Source organism: Chaetodon trifascialis, chromosome 10 (assembly GCF_039877785.1).
Source record: "Chaetodon trifascialis isolate fChaTrf1 chromosome 10, fChaTrf1.hap1, whole genome shotgun sequence".
Taxonomy (NCBI): domain Eukaryota; kingdom Metazoa; phylum Chordata; class Actinopteri; order Chaetodontiformes; family Chaetodontidae; genus Chaetodon; species Chaetodon trifascialis.
In genome coordinates, this window is record NC_092065.1 from 12,432,804 (window position 1) to 12,458,715 (window position 25,912).

Genomic DNA, 25,912 nt, shown 5'->3' on the forward strand with positions numbered 1-25,912 from the left:
GTCAAACCTCAAATGGTGATAAACTGTAGAAACCACAGCAGCCAAATGGCATTTTTGTTGTTTCATGTATTAATTTGAGGAGATTACAGCCTCCTTCTCTCCACATCTGATGTTTTCATCTGCTGCTATTTTTAGTCTCTTTAGTGGTGCAGAAGATAGCTGTTTAAGTCACATGCTTCCTGTACGTTGTAATTTATGAACTCAGTCTGTTTCCATTGCACTTTGTTGCATTTTGCTTTTATCGGTAATCCAACTTTTCCACCTCCATTTTCGGCACTTTTTTTTTAATGCGCAAATTGAAAATGTGCACAAAAGCAGATGAATGGAAAAAACTACAAAATGATGACCAGACACCCAACAGGGCTGGAATAAATAGGAGCTTTCAGGATTTTAGGAGAATGGTTAATTATTCCACAAGAGGGTGGAATATAATCACTGGTGCTATCTCATTTGTGACAGAGAGAGTTTTTGTTTTATGGCCTCGTTTATGGAGATTCATCTGTCTGCTGTAGGAGAATAGCCTGTCTGTGCTGACCTTGGCCTGCTGTTTTCTTTTGGGTTTATCCACAAAGAAAACAGCTGGCAGTTGCATTCTGGATACCGGCGGCCTCGACAATGAGCTGCTTGTATGATGCTGTCAGAAAAGCTTTGGCTCGTTGGTAAAGCACGGTGCCTGTAATACCAATACCTCAAATCCAGGCTTCTTCACAAAAATACGGTTCATGTCATAGTGATAGTTAGTTGCAGAGAAAGCCTGAATGTTAGTGCTGTGAAGTTGAACTGGAACACTGAAACATTACTTTGCATTGTGAAAACATATTTGATGCAGTGCTGTTCCACCTCAAGTCTGCAGAAAGGAAAAGAAGCAGAAATTATGGCTTCTGTGTTGTGAAGCTGCTCAAAGCAGTGAGCAACCTGTTGCAGATTACTAAATCTGTTCAGAGAAAAGACAAACAAGAAATACATCTTTCTGCATCGCACTGTTTTATCACAGCTTAATCCCCCATGCTGGCCCCATATGCACATGTTTCCGTTTTGTCAGCATATCCCAAGGGCATTTTCTCAGCATTAGGCTACTCTGATCCATCGCCTTCATCTGTTTATATAGTCAGGTTGACTCTCTCCCTGTCATTGTGTGTGTGAGACAGAGAAATTCTCTTTTGTGTCCTGTTATGTGTTGTTTTTCCTCTCCATGTGGTTTGGTGTCAAAAGTTTTATTCTAGATTTCACGCCAACAACACAAGTTTTAAAAAAGCATGTGTGCAGTTACAGTATAAAAATTTGGGCTGGAATTGGATCACAGTTTAGATCAAACTGTTGTTTCCTTACTTCTGCCAAAATAATGCATGCTGCCTTACAAGACAAGAGCATCACAACATGGGCCAAATAAAAGCAGCTTGTCCTAAAAGGTAGCGTGGTGTTGTTTCCCTTAAGTGCAGAATGGAAAAATGACGCAGAGGTAGCCATCAAATTAGTTCATCTGGAGAATGCAGACAAGAACTCTGCTGCATTCTCTTAGCTTAAAGCTATTCCTGCTATTTTTACCAAGCTCCATTGGTAATGTTTCATATACTGTTTGTTGGTTTGGGAATGGTTCGAATGGTACTGACCACATGGGCTTGTACTGGAGCTTTTGATCATATCACATGATCTTCATCAGCAGTTTGCCCAGGAAATGTAGGTGTGTGTGTTGTCCTAAATGTTGAGATTTAAAGTTCATCTTCAACTTTGGAAAGAGCAGTTGACAATAATCTGACCACAAAGTCCATCTAGCATCTGTTCCGGACCTTTCGGTCATATCCCATGATCTTCAGATGTCATTTAATCAGGCTTTGTTTCTTTTTGCGCTGACAAAAATGAGTGAGAAAAGGGTTAAACACTGAGGCAGAGGAGGGGTGTGCTGTGGAGTGGCTAACCACTTGGAACCTAAAGGTTAAATACAGGCCTTCAGGGAGTCCTATTACTGTTTACTCACTGATGGGAACTCTGCAAACATGAATTCTGGGAGCACAGCGGGCTCCTCTGTTTATTCCCAGTCCAGCACTGTGCCACGATGTGGGAAATGACTGTGGACATGGAACATGGCCAGATCGCTGTGTTTGTTCCACTGTCTGAGATATGCTGAAATCTGCCTTTTAACCAGTATGAAAGCAAAACACGTCACATGACATATGAAGCCTCACCTTGTTCTTGCAGTGTCTTAGTTTGACTGTACACAAGTCTGTGAAACAGTATCTGGAGAATGTTTACACTTATGTCAGCGTTTCTTATGTGCTGGTGTGAGAATCACAAAATTCTCTCTTCGGGGGTCCCCCCCCCCCCCCCCCCCCCCCACACACACACACACCTGTTCCTCTTACATGTTTAATAATAATGTTCTATTTTAATCCTTGTCGCTATGTGTTCATCTACGCTTCTGACACTGGACCTAAGGGACAGCTATACGGTGTCGTATGCAGCAAACATGCATCAGGTCGTTGTTAGCGACCGGATATGTTCGTGTGCTTCCTGACATGAGCAGTAGAGTAGACCTGATTAATGGAATCAACCTCCAACCGAGCCTTGTTTAGCAGCCTGTCCCTCCCCCACTGCTGTGATTTGATATCTCTGAGCATTCCAGGTTGTGCCCTTTACTCTGCTAATGGTGCCACTGACCCTTTCAGACATTCCTGTTGTAAGCCTCTGATCACAGGCGTCTAATTACTTCACTGTAAACAAGCCGTACTGTCTTTTAATATTACTGCACAATATGGTTCTTTACTAAGAACTAGGTTACAGGAAGTTATTTGATGCACGATCCTGTTTCAAAGACACTTTTTATTCGACTGACCGACAGACAAAGATGTTCTCCTGTAACCTTGGACAAAAATACTTGTGGGTGGGTCACATTTTTTTCAGGCAGGTATCCTTGCTGGAAATTATGAATGAGAAATGTGCAGAGGAGGATGACAGGGAGTCATGCTGGCATTTAGTCATTTCATGCTCTGCTAAGATCCATAAACAGTGCAGGGGAGGTGAGTGTGCACCTTTTATCCCTCAAGAACACTCTAATGGTCACTTTAATGGTCTGGAAGTATGCAGTGCAACTTGCTGGGCTCTGTGTTTTTTGCTTGATGCCCCTCTTCGTTGATGTAGCCCAGAGTAAGAAACATTTCTTTGCCAGAAAGTCAAAGGCTTTTCCAGATCTGACCTTTTTAAGGTAATGCAGGCAAAATCTTGCTTTAGTTAGCCAAGTGTTTGGCGTTCATGTGAGGCTGGAGTACCTGACGGGTTGTAGAACAGCATTTTCATGTCTCTTTATGATGGCAGGCTCATGATCTTTGCGTTTGGCCATTTACAACAGCTACAAACATTTTTGCTTTCAGATAAAGTCAGGCAGCGCAACGCACAAACTGCTTTGTTCTGACACACCCCAGCCTCAACAGATTTGCACGGCAGTAGCAAAAAGATATTGTTTTCTTTGAAAAATCTTGTACAGACTGATCCTTGACACAGTAACATAATCTCTTTACCTCAATGCTTTATGCCTCCAGTCCAAGAGATGGAAAGAGAGATAGAGGAAGGGGGTTAAATGTAACAGAGACCACAGGACAGGAGCAGACTAAAAGCTTCCTGTGGCAGGACAGAGTGTAAGTCAGGTCTGGCAGACAGGCTGGCAGGGCAGATGTTTTAGGTGAGAGGCACAGTAGATAGCACTGTCTGAATAATTCATCAGATTGGATTGAAGATGTGATATATTAAGACACAGCACACAAGCCATCTTATGGCCTCTTTCAGCACTTTTTGTGTGGCATGAGTGGCTGCCGGGCTCAGATCCCCCTGCATCTCTGCTTTCTTTCTGGCAGTTATCCACCAGAGTCTGGGCAGTGGAGGAGACAGTTATAGATGTGCTGGCTCTGGGTTTAGCGAGGCCTCCAGACATCTGGAGGGGATGAAGCTGTTCAGAATGCAGGTGCAGTTTAATCTCACAGGAACTAAGACTATTGATGCTTCCCCCTCCCAGTATGACTTCTGCAGTGGTCAGTGGGTCTTACTGGTTTAGGTGACAGAGAGGGGATACATGCTTTCCAACAACACGGACTGTGTGTTATCTTGTCTGACAGAGTGTATGTGCTGACTGTCTCAGTTCTGGCCTCTGCATTTGTCAGCTTCTCCTTATGTTTAGTTTGTGATACAAACAGGCCTATTTATGCTGCCCCCACTTGTATGTCAAGTCACTGAACTTATAATTTACAAATAATGTGATGAATCACCTCCCCTATGGTAACATCAGAGCGCGAGCTACAAAGCAGCCTTTTGGCTTTGCTGGAATGGAGTTGCTTTGGGATACTTAGGAACGTAGATGTTTCCCAGGATGACTTGAATGTTTGCTTTAACCACTTATTCAATTTTTAGACTGATGTCAGTAAACCTAAATAACACTTTGACCCATTCTGGTTTACAAGGAATATGTCTCATCCTTCTGGATAATTGATTTTACTACTACATCTGAAACTAAAAAAAACTGCTAACTGTAAAATTTGATCAATTAATATTATACTTTTGTACTTTTTGTCTGTATGGTTGCAACATGACGGAGCAGGCCTTACCTCTGAGTTGTGAAAGTAGGTGAAGATGTCTGAGGGCATGCTCACGCTGTGATATCACAGTGGAGAGGCTCAGCTTTCTAGTAACAGGTCATTTCACCTCCATCTCTCCGTGACATCAGCTCCCACCTACACGCATCCAGCTGTGGGGGCCGGGGTGCTGTACGGACCTGTCAGGACTCTGATTGCATCTCAAACACGCGTTAATGTGAGCTTTTCACTGCAAACAAAGAGGTTGGTGAACTTTGAGGGTTCTTTTGAAGTGCTAAACACCATTCTTGCTCAACTTTGGCATTAAAAATGTCATGAACATGGGATTTCTCTTGATTATGTGTCTTTTTTTACTTCCTTACACTGAACTAATTTATACCATCTGCACAGTGATTAACAAATCATGTGATAATAGGATATCTGCCTGTATACCTGCAGCCAAGCACACTGAACTCTGTCATCTGATAGGTTGCTAATCCTCTTATTATGCTTGTCTGGTTAAATAGAGCAGTCAGTCAGCCATTAAATCATCTAGCCTAGGGATCAATGTGGGCCCTTAATTTTGCTGTGTGCTAGGCCACATACAGTGTGATTGAAAGGGGAAAATGCAAGGATGTGAAGTATAAACACGTTAAATTAGATCTAAGCTGAGCAATACAGCTTGACAAATTTGCCCTTGAGTGACAGCATTAGTGCGGTCTCTAGGGTGATATTTTTGAGTGACAGGAGTTCATCTCCCTGGCAGAGTTTACCATACGCTGCCCTCGTAGGTCAGATCTGGTCGTCTAGGATGTTGGATGTCAATGATTGGAATTTACCCCAAATATCAGTGTGTTAAAGGATTCACAAGATGGCTTGGATGATTGGGATACCAGGGTCTAAGTGACTCCTGAGGACTTGCAGTGAGGAATGTGCAGCTTGCTATTGATCTTTACTAAGTGAGGTCACTGCATGTGGGGGGCAACTGGCCCACTCCCAGACCCCACATAAAGGGGCGTACTACCCCCCACAAAGATATTTTAATGTGGTCTATTTGCCAAATAAAGAGGTCAAATAAGGAAGATTTGACTTGTGCTTGATATAAACTTTAAAGACGTGTTGAGGATTGTAGCCAGAGATGAGAAGCAGATGAACAAGAACAACCAGAGGCATAAGAAACCCAGCCGCCTGTACTGTATTTGTTGCCTGAGGATCAGTTATTCATCATTTGTATACTCTATTTCATGAGCTAGATTTAGAGGATAAGACAGTCTTTACATTGTTATCAGACTTTCTTTTTCCCTCAATGAGTTGAAAGAGCAATTTGTCCACAATAAAAAGAAAAATCAAGTAAAATTTCTTCTGCCAATTTTTTATATATATATATATATATATATATATTTTAAGAATGTTGTTCATTTATTGTGTTTCATTTGTTTGTGTAACTCCTTGTTTATATAGCTGATCATGAGGTTTAATTGGTTTCCAGAGGCAGCAAAGCCGGTCAGCATCATCCACGCCACTCCCTGTCGCTCTCAGCCTCCCAGCCTAATGAGGCATTACAAGATCATTATTCGTGCTGAATCAACTCGTATATTAATCTGTTAGTCATTTGATGGAAAGCTGGCTGATTGCATTTTGTGAGGACATCATTTACTTTTTGAGAACTGTGGACTTGCTCTGTATATTAAAGCTTCCTCATGGCCATTTTGACTGCTGTGTTTTTATGAGACGACACACATTCCTGCAGTGTCGCACTATTCCACTGATCTACAGGTGGCAGTAAGATATGCAACAACGCACCAGTAAAGGCAGGAAAGAGGATTTCTTGCCTGTTAATGTGCCATAAACAACGCAGGTGTCAGACGTTGAAGATTTAAGCGTCGAAGTCAAGTGTTTGATGGAAGTAGTTGTGTGAGACTCGTGAAATCTCGGGCTGTGAGAACCAACTGGTTACGATGTGCTTCGCGGGCTTTCAAAACTCTCGAGTTTGTGGTTTGTGTCGTTGATGGGCGTGTGGAGAAGTGGAAATTCTGAGCCTTTTATCAAACTCACACAGTGATGGATGTGTGCAGCTCTTTGCCCAATGGCCTATAGCCTGAGCTTCTGTCTAAGCCTCTAAGCTACTGGAATGCGTGCAGTTTCTTGCTGTGGACATCAAGGGAGAACAGCCACGCCGCTTTGTTTACAGCCTTTCATGGATGCCACACCAGCCTAATCAATTTTGAAGAGGATAAATATTTCAATGCATTGTTGGTGATTGAATGGTCCATGAATTTACATGGGCAGCAAATATTAAAGCAGCACATTATTTCTTCTTTGATGGAGTTACATCATGTTTGAGATAAGACCCCACAGACTTTCTCAGCAAAAATAATGATTTTTACTGATTATTTCTGATGTATTTCTAAATTTAAATCTAAATAAGAATGCAAGGTAATATTCATTTAAGCACATTCTAATTACACCATAATTTTAGTGTTTGATATTTAATAATGTTTGTATTTAAAGAACTACCTGCACACTGTAGCTGTATTTTGTAGGCTTATCTGTTACAACAAATCAAGTTAGTGAAGGTAAACAAGTACAAGTGAGATAAAGCAGCACAGGTCGATGTCATGTTATCAACACTCACTCTATCAGGGTCAGTATTTCACTCCAGTGCATGCAGGCAGAATTATATGGCAAACAAGTGCAGACATTTAAAATGGGAGTGAGTGTTTCAACAGGCTTGACCTACTTACAGCAGCCAGGGCTCAAACAGCTCCTCACCTGTGTCTGGCAGACGCCGGGATCCCTCATAAAACCACAGGCCCTAGATATCTTAAACAGTGCACTGATATTAATCTGTATTTTTATTTCTCTCATAAAATGGTACCTGGTGAATTTGTTGCTTTTACTGGACTGAACTGAGCGTGGTCACACTTTCTTTGGCTGCTCTTAAACTGTTACACAACCTACGATCAAGTGCAACTGTATGTGACAGTTTCACATAGTGCTCACAGTAGCAGTCCACTGGTCTATACATTATACCGTATGTAGATATATGTACACAAGGTAGTTGTAGAGTGGTTCGAGTCTGGACTGGAGTTAGGCTCAGTATTGGTTTCCAGGGCTTGTATAACAACTTTCTTACACTTAATAGTTCAGTAACATTAGACTATCCAAGCAAAATGTTACCTTGTGTATATTTTAAATGTTATTTCTCTTTAAAAGACAGCGTGAAGTCGGGAACATATCACCCATTCTGAAAGCATTTGCTCCATTTGAGTCATGGAAAAGAGAACTGGAAAAACAGTTGCCTACTGTGATTTCATTGCAAGAGATTCATATGTATATCTCATCACTGCCCATTGTAAGCGCACTGTCGCTTTCAGCAGAGGACTTTGACACAGGAAAGCCCACAAAAATGTCGCCCTGATCCTAATGCTTCAGCTTTAACACATGTGATATGGTATTTGTTAAGTTTGCACATGAGCACTTCTGTGTTGACAGCAGATTGCTCAGCAAATGGCAGTGATTTTACTTTTTCAAGCAAAAGCTGAGAGTGAGAAATTTAACCCACATTGAATTGCAGGTAATGTCAGATTTATCAACACTCAGAATTTCTTTTACTGTATTTGGAAGGGGATTATCAAAATATGTACATGTACTAATGGCCAAACTATGATGGGAACAACTGCAATGTGGAGATGAAGCCACAACTGTAGAACTTCTACTTAGTCATCAGTGAAATATTGTTTTATTTCACTTTAAATACAAATCTAAAAGTATTTCAAGATTCAAGCACTGACATTTTTTACAGAGGGCAAGCAATATTAGAGTACAAGTGTCTCCTGTAGTATAACAATAGTATAAACAAAAGTGGCATAAGCAGCAGCAGTGTCCTTTAGTGTTGCTCTTGCTTTGCAGCTGCAGCAAATGTCAGGATGTATTAAGTAGCTCAGTAAAGAAGAAAGTCTTTGTGTGCAGAATGCAGATCAGTTTCAGATGCAACTGTTGAATGTCGACATCAAAATCATTTCAGTTTTCAACCTCTGAATTTGTAGAATATCTTGACATCTTATCATACACTTCATTCACTCAGGAATCGTGTAATGGGTCAACAGAAGGTGCCGAAGGAGATTTGATAATTATAGTCATTTATTAATGGCTGATAAAATGTGTGGCCCACTCCGTGATAGTGTCTGAAAGGTTTATCAAGAAATGAAACTCCCAATGATGAAGCTCAGCAACGGGTGTGGCAACATTAAAGCACGCTGTAGAAAAGAATTGGGCCATTTCAGCAAGATCAGCGGGGTGGGCTACTTCCTGAAAGTGGATCAGCTTACAGTGATTTGTTGAAAACTGAAAAGAGAAGAGATGAAGAGAGAGAGAGAAAGTCCAATTCTCTGCCGATCCCTCCTCAGCCCCCCAGTATTTACCATATGTGAGGGTTTTTTAATGACAACACATGAATAGCTTTAATCCAGGTTTATGCCCTGTCTGATGTGTTTTGACAGGGAGAGTTGGTGCGAGTGCCAGGAATAAGAGGGCACCTAGCCAACAGAGACAAACGACTCTCACACAGCAGTAAAGATCTCATTGAGTGTAGTATTTGTCTGGTGAGATTAGTTACTCTCAGGTGATTTCCATCTTCATACAAGTGTCAATAGCTATATTTGAGTTTAATGAGGTGACTAGAAATACTTATTGTCACCTTCAGAGGAGAAAAGGTGTCTTTGCCCTTTCATTTGCTTGTCTTTTGTCCCTTCCCTCTCTGAGTATTAATGCCCTTTCCTGTCTGTCGCAGAACCCCTGCTGCTCTTCTTTTACCCACTTCGGCCTTGATAGTGATAGCAGGCCCTGCTCTGCTACTTTACATTTCATCAGCAAGCTGCTTCTGCTGGCTCCACATCTGTTATGGAAATTTGTGCAGAGGGGAAATGGAATATCATTTCAAATATTTTAACTTCTGAAACCGGGTTGATTCAGGCACTTGTAAAGGTTTCAAAGACGGGCATGATGAAATATGCTCATTCACTTTCACAGCCATATATTACCGTAATCTATCAATGCATTCTTAGTGCCTGATAGCTTCAAATTTGGGATGTTTTAAGAAGTCAGCGGTTGTGATAAAATTCACAACCTCTGACCGCATGTCACAAACCCCTGAGGAGAAGCAAGCTTGATGAATTTAGCTCCCCTGAACCGTAAGTTCAAAATGTCCCCTATCTCTGTTCAATAGTTTAATAAGATTTTAATTAGGCAATTAAAAGTCTTTGGAATAGCATATGGTCATAATTACTGCTGTATGGTTCACTCAGGGATGAATGAGCCATTAATTACTCTTAGTTGGGTCTGGGGATTGGACTTAAAATGGGTCGAGCAGGAAAGAGAGGGTCTTTTTTTCACCCTCTACGGTCAGCTAATCAAAAATACAGACTTCTGAATTTCTGTTCTGGGGATCTGGATTGGGTTGCACCAGCTATTCATGAATCCATTACCAAGGTTGTGCACAAAGTCTTTCCAAAGTTGTTTAAAACTAGTAATTAACTTAATCAGGTTATACTGATAAAATGTAAGAAATGTCTTAAATGAAGACTTAAATAATGTGACAGTCAGGTGCTCGGAAACATTTGTTGCACGACCAAAGAAAAGAAATCAGCAACACAAACAGGAAGTCTCAGATTTACAGCTGCATGTTAAACTTAACTGCCAACTCTTTGTGAGTTTGGATATTACTTTGTTTACTTCTGCATATATCTTAGATTTAATGTGTTCAGATCTTAAGTATACTGTTATTTTTGTGAATTTGAATTTAAAAAATTCTCAGTTTACAACATTACTAAACAGATTAGTACCAAGTCGTATGTGCCAACAGTATTTCAGATAACGTCTCTTACTCTCTGGTCTGAGCAGATCATATATTAGCAAGCTAACGTTAGCTTTGTTAGTTCAACAGATACATCAGATCTGAAGGTGACAGCAACATTTCTAGTTAAGAACGAGTGTTTTTTTCCACTTTAGTGATGCTAATGACACTTGTGTTAAAATTAGGCAAAGTTTGAACAACCTAAGAGGTTATGCAACTGCCCCCCAGAGAATCACCTTTAACACGAATGACTAAATTCATTGTTGTGATTTGAGATTACCTTGAAATTCCTGTCAACGTGATTTTTCACGTCGTCGTATCTGAGTGATACCTGAGCTCTGGCACGGAAGTGCTGTATTGTCTTACTCACAGATCAGTATCTTTAGATCTGGATGAGTCGTGATGAAATAACCTGAGAGGCAGTAGGACCGCTGCAGAACTGTGTCAACACTGTACTCCCACACCGCTCGCCCAGTGAATCAGCCACTCCGTCCATATATGCGGGCGTGTTCCTCCATTAAAGCCTCTCCTGACAGATGATGTCCTCCACGTCTCACATCTGCTCCTTCACACATCTGAGAGTCTTTCAGCAGCGTGAAGGTGTCAAGGGTGCAGGAGGGGAAGAGCTGATCACAGGTTGAAGGCCACATCTGGAAGCATGTGACCTGGGTCTGAGGGTTGTGACATAGTGTGTGTGTGTGTGTGTGTGTGTGTGTGTGTGTGTGTGTGTGTGTGTGTGTGTGTGTGTGTGTGTGTGTGTGTGTGTGTGTGTGTGTGTGTGTGTGTGTGTGTGTGTGTGTGTGTGTGTGCATACAGGTGGCATCTAGAGAGGACAGGCATACCAAGAGGTCGTATTTTTCAGTCAACACTTTTCCAGTCAACAGACTGTGTGTGGAATCAAGGGAGCCTCGACCCCCTCCTCACTCTGCTCAGATAGCTAATGCTAATGGTGGTGCCACCTGTTTCAGTAATACACACAGTACAGCTATTTATAATACCAGTCTTATAAGCAGAGCTGTCATTGGGCAGTCTTTGTCATTCAGTGATAAATGGTGATGTTTTACTGTATGCCAGGAGCTGCATTACTGGAAATGACTGGTCAAGAGTGCTGGGAATTTCCATGTTGGTTAAATATAAACCTTATTTCCTCTTTTGACATGGACACTAACATGAATACATTTGACAATATAATGTTCAAAGGTTTATTCTAGTGTATGACATGCTCATAAAATTTGATGAGAATGTTTTATATAGTTTCCCTTTGCATTAGAAGTTGGAGTTATTGTGTAAGCTGTCAGTTTTATCTTGACAGAGACGCCTATTTATGGGCATTTTATTCTCATACGACCACGTGTGTGGATGAATCGGTTCTTTTCTTTTATGGAAGTCGCTCCCTACTCCCAGCATAGCTTCTCACTGCAACATTATAGGTCTCTGTCCTTCTTCGGCTTTTTTTTCACTTCATGGATTATCAAATGAAGAGTTGGTTAGCAAACGCCTGTGAATAGTAACATCTCTGTGTGCCACTGATTTCCCACCCAGAAGCATATTTCAGTTTACACCCGGTATGTCCCCTTCACCTAATTCTTTACCGCCTCTTACACTTACTGTCAAGGTGTCATAAACCAGGTGAAGGAAACTCTGAGTTGATAGACATGTTGAAACATTCTTCTTGGTCACATTCAGTTATTACCTTGTACTTAGAGCTTTGTGGGCAGTGGTGAATGGACATTGACCTTTTTTGCCTCACATACATGTAAAACTGTAATTTTAATTCTAATTTAATTTGTTTCTTTGTTTAATTTGGTTCATTATTCCTTGTCTATGATTGCAGCTCTATTAATGATAATGAAAATTTCCAGGTTCACATAAATGTTTATAGATAAATAGCATTCACAGAGTCTTGTTGAAGAACTCCAGACCTTATTGTGTCCTCCCACTACTAAAACCAAACCTTTGCCTTTAATGAGATCCTTCATGTTTCATAATCTGTGATAAAAGTTGACACATGCAGTGATTATGTCAAACCTATCTGATAAGGATGATGTGTTGCTGGAGGGGGGATATGGAAAGAAACTCTAGAAAGATTTAAGAGGAGATCATAGAGAGATGAGACGGTATCATCCATAGCTAGAACACAGTATCAGGTCTGTGTAGGGAGTGAAAGGGATGATTCAGTTTATGCATCATGCAGGAGAGAGCGGTGAAGTGCAGGGTTGCATATAGATTTCTGTGCTGTCAGAGGGGCCCTTGTTCTCTCACTCACGCTGAGTCGACCTCTCTCTATGTACCTCGGTCGGATTCGGCTTGATGCATGCAGGCCTCTTTTTCTGACTGTCACACAAACCCAGAGTTAATGTTAGCTTCAGTGTTTCTTGGTCGCGTGCTGTCTCACTTTGAATTGCTCCACACAAAGGACGTTAATGATGCTCGTGGCCTGTCTATTCCATGCTACAGTCCACTGGCATCACGTCGGCTGCTTGCGCGGGGGGGTGGGGGGGTGGGGGGTTGGGGGGTTGGGTTGTCCAGAAAACTTCAGACAGTGACCTCGTCTGGAGTTTCAAAAGCAGAAGCCTCTCATAACCTAGTCTGCTTTTGTCATCATGATCATTAAGTGTCACAGTCCTGCTGTAGGCTGAAATTCTTCAGCGTGCAGGCGTCACTGATGATATTTCCTGTCATAGCTTTTTCAGATCTGAACAGTTCGTCAGTGGTAAAGGGAATGATGGATTTGGATCCATTGGCTTTCCTGTTGACATTGTTTTATAATTTTGAAAGACTCAAAATGAAGCAGCCCGTTTCAAAAAACTCAAAAGAAAGACTTGATTTGTCCTTTGTGTTGTGTGTTATTCCTCCTTTTGGAGACTAAATTGACACAGTAGAGGATGTCTGCCTGTATTTCTTACATTCAAGTCTTGTGTGTGTCTCCACTGCTGTAAAAATAACCCCCTTTGTGTCTTCTTCTCCGGCCTTTATCATGGCCTTCCTTCTCCTCCAAATGTCATCTTCCCAGCTCAGATTTGGAGATGTCTGTGTTTGCAGCAAGTGTCAGACTGCTTATTGACTAAGAGTCAGGAACCCCTTGATAGAAAACAGGAATAGCTTCACTCACTACCTTGTGCTATTGATTGCCATACCTCACATGAAACTGAATCTCCCGTTGGTTGCATTTAATGAGGAGCTACCTGTGGCAACTGTAATGGAGCGTCTGCAGTTGTAACTGGGATGTGTGTATTAAATTTCCCTTCACGTCTGGCTACATTTGGTTAATCAACATCACTGAATTGCCACATAACCTCATTATGGGAATGAGATTTGCCTTGTGGGTTTTATCTGATATTTTTTTAAGAATTGTTGTAGGCGTTGTGGATAAAGGAGTTAGCCAGTGTCAGCTCTTAAATGGCAGTCAAGTCTAGTGATCTGTGTTGGTTTGAGCAGAGATGAACAGCAGGCCTATGCAAATATTTAACCAATTTCCTTTGGCTTTAGGCACTTTCATCTTAATAAATTCCTCATTGCAACTGAGAGTAGGCAGAATTAAAGCTGTCTGTGACCTGTGGGAACCAAAACATTTTACAATGTCAGTGCTTATAATGTATACACGTCATTTCTCAGTAATTAAACAAAAGTTCAACCAAGGAAAAGGACAGAAACTCCTGTAATATGACCTTGGTGCCACACCTTTTGATTGTCTTTAAGATTAAACAACGATTTCCAAGAAACTTCTGCTTTCTTTTTTTCCTATGCAGAGCAGGTACAACCAGTTCAGATATGGAAATTACAACTTTGGGGGAGCAAGTTGTTAATCAGTAGCTGATATTATGAAATGAACCTGACCAGAGCATTATGCTCAAACAAAGCTCGTTTGTGTAGTATTCTGTTAATGATCACTACAGTAATATCACTTACTCAACCCTCTGGTCAGAAACTGAAAGCAACAACAGATACAAATATAATGGGATGGTCAGAGTTGTGAATCATTTAATCCATTTTCCTTCCAGATCAACATGGAACCCTTCAAGCTTGCTCATACAAATCAGTAATTTGAATGTTGTTCCTTCATCTCCACAGACCTCAGCTGAGACCCTGCGGTGACGTACACGCATGGAGGCTGATCGGTGGAGGCTTTCTGTCTTGTTCTGAGGTCACTGATGGTCATTTCAAACCAGCGTCGTCTTCTGTGGGCCCAAAGGAGTCTGACTTCACGACAGTGCATAGACCATCCATTCAAGGAGGCCGGAGCCGCGGGAAGAGAGAGAGAGGGAGAGAAAATAAACACAGCTTAAAAAAAAGACACTCTTCATGAATTCCCCAAAAACCTGAAAGGCAAATACTGCAAGTTGGCTGGCGGTCCTTAGGAGGCATGTGGACAATGAGTATGGCTTGGCTCTGTCTCCCAGCCTACACTGTCCTCCTTGTTGGTTGCTTTCATACAGCGGTCACGGAAAATGATGTCACTCCACGCCTCACCTTCTCCTACAGTAAGTTTGATCAGCTTGTTGAGAATGACGTGATGGTACCATGCTTCCAATGTATGGCATGTTTGTTTCAAGCAAAGTTACGTACCTAGAAAGGATGATGTGAGCTTTGGGGATGCCTGGGGCTTCAGTTGGGGCTTTGTGAGATCCTTTTGCATGAACAGCAGCACTTGGCAAACTGTCAATAAACAGAAAAATAGAGCAAGGCTGTTGCTTTCTCTCGCTCTGTGCAGTAAAGTGGCTGCAAGTTCACAGCTGGCCAGAGGTTAAAGATTTATACAGCTGTGTAATTTAGGAACTTGTGTATCACGGCAGGTCAACAGAAACAGCGACTCTTTTCTGTTCAATCATTTAGTATTTAGCAGTTCTTTATTGTAACAGGGTATACCCACATTTTACACTCTCACATCCTGCCTGCAGGACTGATTATGTAATTCCCAGCGGTGTCCCTGTTCATTAACTCTGTCCATTGAAAAAAATCAATACGCTTCATATATGTCCTTTGTAGGAGCTAAAAGGATTTGGATGAGTGAAATGGTGTTTGTCTTCGCCATAATGATTTAAAATCCATGTAAATCCGCACTGTGAATGGCAGTTCTAACAGGGTGGCTCTGTCGAGTACCTACAGGTCAGACATAATTACAAAATGAACAGGCCTATTGTGCTGCGACTTACTGAGGCAGTCTGACACAGTCTCACGAGCACTGAGACTTCCTGCTCTTATATGATTTGTATTTTTTTTTGTCTTATTTCCACCTTAAAATATGTTACGATGTTGTTAAATTCGCCTTTTGAGCAGCATGATTTGCTGGCCATGTTCGTGCCATACCCACTCGTGCCAAGCAAGGATTTTATCATCACTTGTATGTCATTATTCAAACGATCTACCAGTGCACTTGAGATGACAAGTTGGATTTAAACATTTATTGTGCCTGAGCATTTCCATGGAAAATTAAACAAAATGATGGATTATGAGATCAATGCAGGCTTTCAGTGATTGAACTGAGGTTAGTGATTCAGGCATCATTAGACTCTTAATGTCAGGGCAGATCGTGTTGATAGATCTCTCTTAATAATCCATTATAGACGTGGATAAAATTTCCAGTATGGGGCTAATTTCGAGCAGGCAAGCTTTCAAGTAGGTCAGCCATGTTGCCTGTCTGAGCCTGTACCTTCCCTCATGTAGGACCTCTATACCAACAGGTAATCTCTCTCACCTGCCAGCCTCAACAAAGCCCTCAGCTCAGCCCTGGTGAAGCGTTTCACAACAACACACACCATCAATCACTCACTGCAAAGACGCTTCACGTTCACACTTATCCCTGTTAAGATTTGCTTTAAGGGCGTGCTGCCAATCTTAAACACCACCATAAAACATACAAAATCCACGTCAGTAGCCTAGAATGCTAGACAGTATGTTCCATGGATGTAGTATGACTGAGGCTAAGCACGGAAGGCTGTTTCTATCTTGTTTTTAGTATTATTGGAGCTAATCCTAGTTATCCTCAGGTCCCTCTAACCTATCTTGACATGGTTAAGGCCTCATCGTGACTTTAAATTTACTTGCTGGCTCATGCAGGAACTCCGACAAAAGACATTTGAAAAGACTCCACAACAGATGATATTGGTGTTTAAAAGACCACTTTTTGGTTTTAGATCGGCAAAAACCAAGCTTCATTGTGCCAATGAAGGTTAGTGGGGCCTGGTGATTGAATTTGTCTTGCTGAGGGAATGTCGGTTCTGCTACACTGACATTTTCCAGCCTCCCTCAGAAGGGCTTTGTCACATCGTGTTTACTGTATCAAAGCAGAATGCAGAGCTGCAGGCCCCAGGGACCTGAACTTTATACAGCAGAAACCACTTGGTCTCTTCATGGTTTCTGGTCCTATCTGGATGGCAGTTAGGGTGACGGTTTACATGCCTTAACTTTGGTAGTGTAGGCGGGTTGGAGCTGCTTGGCTGCTTCTCATCCTGTAGCGTTTGCTTAGACCGACTTCCCCTCCTCTTCTGTCTTGCCCTCTCCGTCCCCTGGTCCCCGCCTCTGCCTTAATGAGGAGGGTAATCTGCCATGAATAATGAATGGGGATTTGTATGTGTTATGGTGTGAACACTTGTCTGGTTCTCATTATGCGCCTATCAGGATGGATCACGGGTTCAGAGAGTCGAGCCTGCATCTGCTTTTCCCTCTGCTTTTGTTCCAGGCTTTAATGCAGACCATTCTGAATGGCTTAGTGTGTTGGAACACACCTATAAGCCGTTTATGTTCCCTTTCTTTGCCTGTTGATCTGTTCAGCTCTCTGTGAGACATCATGCCTGTGGACGGTCGTGCTTTAATTTTATTTAGGGGCCATGCCCCCAGCCACACGAGGGGTAAAGCATTTTCAATTATTTAAAAGCTGTCATGTCTACACCAGTCGAATCAACCACTCTCAAGTAATTCAGAATGACAGCAGTGTCAAGTGAGATAACAGCTTTTCAATTCTGTGTCAGTGCCACAGAGCTGCACAGCGTTTCGGCTTAATGGCATGAATGCTGAAACACACTCCACTTGACTTGTTAAAGTCCATGAGATTACACCAAAGTGGAGAGTCATTGTGACTGAGGATTGTTTATGTTTTGATTAACTGAATAATAATTTGGCCTAATGGAAAGACAGAGCCCGTCAAAGTTTAACACAGCCCAAAGTAATGTTGTAACAAAGGCAAAGATCTGATAAATGATTAATAGTTAAAAAACATTAAACTTAAAAATGAAAATAAAAAATCACAGTAATTCATAATAAGGCTGCAATTAGCAAATACTTTCACTGATTATTTCCTCAGTTAGCGGATTAGTTGTTTGGTCTATAGAATGTCAGAAAATGGTGAAAAATGTTCATTAGCGTTTCCCAAAGCCCAGCATGACATCCACAAATGTCCTGTTTTTGTCCACAACCCAAAGATATTCAGTTTACTGTCACAGAGGAGCAAAGAAAATATCAGTGTAATATTCTTTGATTTATTTAAATATACTGTACAGCAGTACATCCGGTACACAGTGCTTTTATAATGCTGTAATATGTGTATCATGTAGTAGTGATTGTTTTCAATCCATCATGAACAGACACATCATTGATCGTGATATTGCTGATGCATCCATCAGACCCTGTAAAAACCCTGCGAAAAAAAACCCCACTGTCATTGCTTTGCACTTTAATTTCACAGTGTTGTGAGGACGCCCCAACTGTGTCTGTGCTCGTACTGTAAATACACAGCGTGGAGTCCGGTTGGTCAGGTCAGAGTGCTGCTGTACACTTAGAAATATGTCATGACCTCATGTACAGTCTCTGCGTTCTTGATGCTCCAGCCCTGTTCTGCGGAGGGGGGTCATGGTGAGTTCCTGATGTACCAGCAGCTGGTTTACATCATTGTGGTAAATCTGGGGTCAGATTTTCGTGCTCCTTGACCAACAGATTGCCCTGTCAGCCTTTGTCATGGGAAAAGGTTCCTTTAGAGGTGAAGAGCAGGCTCTTTTACAAACTGCAGGTTTAATAGATTTGGATGAAGGTGTTTTATTTAAATGTCAACGTATTAATTAGTTTCTATCCCCCAATAAATTGCACCACCACGGCCTGGTATCGCTCATGCCTGCTGTGTGAATACGTAATGCACATACTTTATCTCCACACTTTACAATTTCCTTGGCATTTACAGTATTTGCAGCATTTATGATACGACTTTCCAGCCCCCGCTTCCTGAAACTGTGTTCAAAATTGCCACCAATCTGAGCATCAGCATGGTGCAGTGGAGACAATATCCTGCTAACAAGATGCAGCCCCGCAAGTTAGCAATGCAAACAGCAGGCTCACAGCTTGTCTAATGAATCTCCCGGTGAATTGACCCCCTTGGCTTGTTGTCGTAATGCATTCCAGATGCTTCAGTCTCTGTCCTTCTACTTCCCAGGTCTTCTTTCCCACATAATTACCCATTCAGCGGCAGCTCTTAATAGCTAGTTAAAATTACTTGGGATAATTTAGTCAGAGCTTCAGTGTGGCCTGTTTTCTGTCTTGATGTCATCAGACAATGCGACAGTAGTGGGAGTTCTGGCATTGCTCTGACACTGACCCAGTGGGACTCTGTTGGCACTGCAGCTTCCTGTCGCAGCACTCATTGCTTCACTCTCAGCAGAGGGTCTTAATCACTTCTTTTCAAAGCAATTGGATTTACGAGGGTTCATCTGTTCTATCCCAAGCAAAGTCCTTGAACAAGTACGCCAGGTAGATGAAGACAAAGAAAAGAGATTTGTCCCTGGTGTCTCTGTGCTCGGGCTGCGTAGGTTCTTCCTTCCTGCTCAGTATAATTTCTCTCTTCTGTCTTTATTGTCACGGCCTTATTCTTACGGTGAGGCGTCCTAGCTCAACTGTCAATCCTTTCTCTTTCTAACAAAGAATTTAAATGGATTGTATCAGTTTCCCACCTCTGACATCAGGGATATATGTTACCTGTCCTTTCCTGTTGTTGTCTGTGTGGCTATCTGGTCCCACAGAATGGAATAAGTTTGTGTAATGAAGGAGGAACCGAGTTCAACTAACTTCAAGTCAAAGGCTAAACAATGACTGCTAGATGGTATACATTAATAGATTGTCAATAAACCAAACCAGCTCAAAGCAAATACTGAATGTTCTTCAACGATTTCTGTTTTGCGTCTTGTGCTGTGTCAGTGATTACAGAACATTCATTATCAAGATACCAAATAATAACACATTTTCATCTTTATGAAGATAATTCTGTTATGTTACACTGCTGCTGTGATACTGTTAAAGTTAGATTAATTATGTAGTGTCACAGCTATCTTCCCACATTTGTTTAATGTAAAAACTACACAATGATCTTGTTAAGGTGCAGTTTATGCATCAGTTTATGTTCTTTATGTACTTCATATATTCCTTTAGAGATAAGAATGTAGGTCATGTTTATGGTCAGAAGAGTGGAAATGGGGCACTGACCTCCCTTAAAGATGACTCATTCTACGTCTATTGCTCGCTCTTGATCTCAATAAAGAGATGCGGCCATTTTTTCCAGGTCACCTACTGGTGAACTATGACTAGCACTAATGATATTGCAAACTACTTGGACATCATCTTGGAATTGAAGTCAGAAGCTGTTCCTCATTTTTTATGTGTTTTCAACCTTTGGCACTCATACAGTGTATTTGTTCATGGCAGTGTTTTCTTGTGGTTCTGCAGAAAATAAACAAGAACGGGTTGTCTCAGTGAGGTATGCAATCGTCTGATCTCCTGAACATACAGCTGTAAGAGCTGATAAAGACAGCCCCCTCATAAGGGAGGGCACTGATTGAATCAGCCTGCTATAGTTGCCCCACAAAAGAAGGCACTTAGATCTCTGTCACCAAAGGACAAATTACTCCACAGTTCCCCTCTGGAGGGAATGTTCCGTGCTTTTAATTATCCTTCTGCTTTTTTTGGACACAGACCCGTCAGGAAATCAGTTGCAAAAATGTAGGATTCCTTTAAGCCCAATATAATTAATTTCCCGTCTAAATAGATTAGCAAGGCAGTCTAGGCGAGTATTTCAATCCATTTAGCAGTGTCATTTGCTGAAATTACTTTTAATTACACAATAATGGCAGTGATCTCCTATTGCTTACAGCTGCCAGACGTTGAACCTCTGAGTGTGCTGTTCATGCACTTCTATAAAGGGTCACAGAAGTGCTCTGAACCAGACAGAGCTGCTCTCTTTGGATCAGAGGTACGGTAACGGTCATACAGTGAGGTGTAAAGTTATCCAGCTCTGCCTGCTGGGTCCCTCTTTGTGTGGCTTTTTCATTTTGCCATAGAGGGTCATACACCTGCTTGATACGTGACCTGTGTTTCCATCATCAGTCAAGCAGAGACAGCAAACTGGAAAGGAGTGTAGTTTTGTTTCTTGTCTGTACCATGTCCTCACTTACATTATGTGAAGATTTTTAAACTGAACCATGCGTTACTTGCCTTTAAAAGATAAGTTCATCCAAACTACAAAAAGAATAAATAGATAAATATAAACTATGTAGATTATTGCAGTTGTACACACTGAGGTTCCTAGGTATCCACCTCTGAAAGTCGTATCACCTCCCAAATGCGAAACACAAGACAATCCACAGATCTTTTTTCTTCTGTGGAAAAAGTAGCTTGACAGCAAAGTCTGTGGATTGTCCCGTGTCAAGGGTCGCCATCCCTGGAAAGTCAAGTTCCTGTTGAGTTCATGTCATTTTCATACTCAGTGACCCCTTCACTCTTGTCTCATTCACTTCTGTCTTATAAACTCGTACATCGTTCAAAAGCATCTGCCAAAGGAATAAATGTGAAAGCAAATATGCATTCATTCACTTATTTAGGTAAACTTGTCACCTGGCCGTTCATAAGTTCATAAGTAGTGGTCTTTTGACAGTCACTGTAGTGACATGCGCAGAAGTTATCTTCTGTATGCTTAACGCAAAAACGCTCTGGCATACTGATCAGAACATTTTCAATATAAATACACTCTAGAAATAAATCCTTCAGACACAATGAAGCACTTTAAAGTAATGACCATCTATCCATTACAACAAAGCTTTCTCAAAAGTTCCTTTAAAAAAACAGCACAATGGACAAGATGTCTGACAAAGTGTAATATCGTACATTGAACCTCTTCAATGTACGAACCTCTCTCTTCAGTAGTTACTCGATGGTCACTTGACTGCTCTCTCTGACACCCTGTCTCTGTGGCTGCAGAAGATACAAGCTGCTCTTCCACCCTTAAGTGCTTCCTCTGAACTGTCCTGTCCGTCTCCCTCGTCCCGATGTACACCGCAACATTTCTGGGGCTGCATTGTCATGAAATGGCCCCTCAGGAATCAACCTCAGACAGTCAAACAAAAGAGGGAGATTCTTGAAGAGACTGTGGTGTATGTGAAGGGGAAGGTGGGACAAGTTCAAGTAGGGTTCACTCAGTTGCCCATGATGTGGCTTTCACGTTAACAGTCTGCACGGTGTTTGACCTCTAGCAGTTATTCTGTTGGAGTTTTGTGGTCTCAGGACTGTGTTGTTGTTTGTGGCATTGACCAATTATTTCAACAATACTAAATGACAAACCTTTCTTATTATTATTATGTTTTTATAGAAAAATCAGGACAAATTCATGCAGTTTTTGGGGCACAAACACATGAAAACTAAATGTTACAACTGTAACCCAGGTTCTCCGATAGCATGAGGGAGGTTGTTCACTCTCCTTTAGCTCTGTTTTGGTCTCCATCAACTGCTAAAGGAAATATCTTGCTCCTTGTTGATTAGAGCAACTTTAAACATCTTGAGGGAAAGAGAACATGAGTCATTTTCAGACTGACCAGTTTATTCTTTACCTTTTTATAAATCGAAAACTTGGGCAATATATACCCTTAAAATATACCATTTAACAATTATCAACCCCTCAGAGGAGCAAAGCATTGTAAACCAATAGGTCTATACTGACAGATGATTAATGTTTTCCTGAAATTGTAAATGGAAAGCTTTGTGCGGTTGCAAACCCTCCTGGATCCCTTTAATGATACTCAATTAGGGGCCGTATTGTTTTTCTTCGTCAGCTGTGGTCGTTAAGTATGACAGTGGTGATCTTACTCCAGAGAATAATTGTGTAGATATCCTCCTCTGTGAAAATCCCTCAAAGCTTTTGTTTTGGTTCAGGCTTTGGCCTTTGTGTCTCTCTCTCTGTAAATCACAGTTAAACTCGCCCAAGGCTCTGTGGGGAGGAAAAAAAATAGGGGGGAACCGTACCGGCGCGGAGCAGCACTCCATTTATCCTGTAATGATGGTGAAAAGGAGAGAGAACGGCCCCAACGGGTCCATGTACAGTACGTAGAGCAAAGCCTCTTGTGGTTTTACGGACAGATTTAACTACAATATGGCTCTGTTGCCGTAGCGATGGATTGCTATTAACATGTTGTTTTCCTGAGGGACAGGAAGTCTCTCAACCTCCTGTACCTACCCACTGAGGTGAGATTATAGGAGGTCACAGGTACTACAGGGTATGTACCACCTCGTGTGCTTATAATCAGGACAGCTTAATGACATCTTCCTCATCTGGACAGGATTAGTTTTATGCCGGAAAATTGTAATTATTACCACCAGCATCTGTGGAAAGTGAGAACACGATGCAGATTTCCTCATGAGGTCCACCTCAGCAGCAGAACTGACTTTGGTTTAATATAATAATGCACAATGTTCTTGTTGACTTGCAGATTGGAAGTGAGGCTTTGACTTTTTCATTTATGCTTTTTGTCTGAGGGCTCGTGCATACTAAAGGACTCGTACATACTAAAAGTATTAGAGGGAAGATGGAATCAGAAAAGGGAGCGGGATATGTGTTTTTCTTTTTGCTGATTCATGTTTTATTTCTTCATGAATTTCAATGATTAAATAATATCACAGCCAACACTAATTCCCACCTTCGCAAAAAGGGGAAAAAGTTATAAGAGTTATATGAAAAAAGTTAGCCCAGTTTTAGTTTTGGAGGTATTTTTCTGTGTTTGGAGGAGGATCCAAATAAAATATTAAGTCTGTGGGGGGCCTCACTTTTTTTTTTAAAAAAAACTGAAACATAATGTTTAGCCCCCCTCCCCACCCTAGACACTTTTTACAGTCCCTTAGAGCAGCAAGTTATATAAAAATGGCACATCATTAAGAAAAAGAAATATCAGAGGAATGTTAGGCCTCCCTCAGTAAAACAAATGAAGTTCTTTGGTCCATTATTTTTTCTTCTTTTGCCATATTACAGGGGCAAAAGTCCTGTATCAGAGCTTCAGTCACATCAAGTTTCCATCAGCTTCCTGCTTCTGTTTATGCTGGCATGTAATTAAGGAGAGTTGTTCAAGCTGGGCCAGCAGAGAAAACCTCCAGGCTGCTGCAAATCTGAGATACACATGCTCCTTTAAAGCAGTGATTAGAAGAACTGATGGTTTAACCCTTGGCTTCAGTCTGGAGGTTTAATGTGATTGGAGCAAATCATTCACTTACTGCAGGAGAAATATGAGGAATTTTCTCCTTCTTCCTTCTTTAGCTCTCTCTCTGACGAGGAGCTGACAGGATTTTAAGTTGCAGTTGCACACACGCAGAAACACAGAGACATTGATTTCTTTTCTGTTCTTCTTTTTTTGTTGGTTAGTTTGTTTTTCTGGGTGTATTGAATACTGCATGAGGCCCAGATCCTTAGCTGTGCTGTAGATCTTCTGTAGTAGGTATATTTCCCTGCAAAGTGGAAGCTCAGTAACAGTGGGAGCAGTCAAACGGATAGATATGACCATAGGCGTTTATGTCCAGCTGGAGCATCCTGGTGGCCTGGAGGTCTAAGATGCTGATCGTGTAGTTGCATCATCTTCAATTGGGGTCTGACTGGGACCTTTGTTTCATGGTACCCACCTCGCTCTTCTTGTTTCCTGTCAGCTGTACTGTCTAATAAAGGTGGAAATGCCATAGGAAAATGCAAAAAAACATAGATGATGTGTCATTTAAGACAATTTATGTATTTATTTTGGTTTTTTATATTTTTCTGCAACATTAAAACACACAAAATCTTGGTGGGCTGTGAAGTTGTCATGAGAAACAAGGCAACTCAGTGAGCCGGCGTCTGATTAAGACAGAATATCTACAGTATATCTATGGTGTATGTCACATTTTATGACACATAAAAGATCTTCAAAATGCTTTAATCTGCATATTCAAGTTAATTTCTTGCACTTTCTGTCTTTAATAGCTTAAAATGGCTTTTATCAGTCATAATGAACTATATGATAGCCTTATCATATTCAGCATGGTTGGATTAATTCATCAATCACACCCTGTGCCTCCTCCTCTGTGTCTGTCCCGGTTTCTGTCCAGATGCGAAGGAGAGGACAACCAGAAATTTCTCAGTGAGCGGAGTCTTCAACTTTACCTCTCTCCACCTCAGTAAAGAAGACAACATGCTGTATGTCGGCGCCCGGGAGATTCTCTTTGCTCTCAACCTTACTGATATCAGTGCAGTCAAGCTACAGAGAAATGTAAGAGCCAAGCGTCTGTATACTGTATCAATATGAATGTAGTTAGAACAGGATCCCAAAGGTACAATATGAGCATGGTTGTAAATATGATACGATCCCAGTAGCCAATGTGAATATAACCCACCTCACTGTATTATACCTGCAGTATGAGTCTGACAGTGTTTCTCTCCTGCAGCTCACATGGAAAACTCCAGAGAGGAAGAGAGACGAGTGCAATTTCAAAGGCAAAGACCTGCAGGCAAGTGAGCTGCTCAAGAAACTCAACTCAGATGGCTCAAACTGTATTTACATGACTGAAGGTTAGCCACATTGGTCAAGTTGACCATTGTTGCATGGCACTTTGGAAACAGACCCAGGGCAGAACCCTGGAAATTTCCTGTCAAGTGGTAACTTTCCATTCCAACAATGGATTTTTCCCTTCCTCTTAAACAAACTTTTCCTCCACTATCACTTTTATAAGTAAACACACAGACCTAGAACCTTGTTAGCAGGGAACACATTAGCAGGAGGAATCGGTGTTTGTTTTGCATATTGACAACATCTCAGAATTGCTGAATGATAAAGTAAATTTTGCATTTTAATAATATAATTTGTAATACAAATACTCAATACTGAAGTGGGGAAATTAATTTCCGACCATTTGTCATTAAATAATTTTCTGTGTTTCTAATACAGACGGATTGCTTCAACTACATCAAGATTTTACTGCGCATGAACAGCACTCATCTGTATGTGTGTGGAACCTACGCCTTCAGTCCCACCTGTGCTTACATAGTAAGTTTTTTTTAGGAAATAGTCACATCTGCTGCAGTGACCTGCTGTGGACAAAGGTTGTTTGGATCTTCTTTTTTTTTTTTTTAGCCCTGATGCAGGACTTTATACAAAGCTTTCATTTATTAGATTCTAGAGGAAGAGCATGCATGCTGCTTCCTGCCTCTCAGCTCACTTAGCCGTCTGGCTGAGTCCCATGTCCA

The 25,912-nt window shown here is 41.4% G+C and overlaps 1 protein-coding gene across 4 annotated transcripts in view; it reads left to right on the forward strand.

The window, feature by feature from the left end:
• Window positions 1–25,912, forward strand: part of sema4ba (sema domain, immunoglobulin domain (Ig), transmembrane domain (TM) and short cytoplasmic domain, (semaphorin) 4Ba) — a 44,623-nt gene that overhangs the window by 8,667 nt on the left and 10,044 nt on the right. For all 4 annotated transcript variants that reach the window (XM_070971767.1, XM_070971765.1, XM_070971766.1 and 1 more), the window contains exons 2-5: window positions 14,482–14,891; window positions 24,778–24,938; window positions 25,114–25,176; window positions 25,614–25,712. In XM_070971767.1, the coding sequence (XP_070827868.1) occupies window positions 14,774–14,891; window positions 24,778–24,938; window positions 25,114–25,176; window positions 25,614–25,712 (441 nt within the window). In that variant the 5' untranslated portion in view covers window positions 14,482–14,773. The remainder of the gene's footprint in view (window positions 1–14,481; window positions 14,892–24,777; window positions 24,939–25,113; window positions 25,177–25,613; window positions 25,713–25,912) is intronic.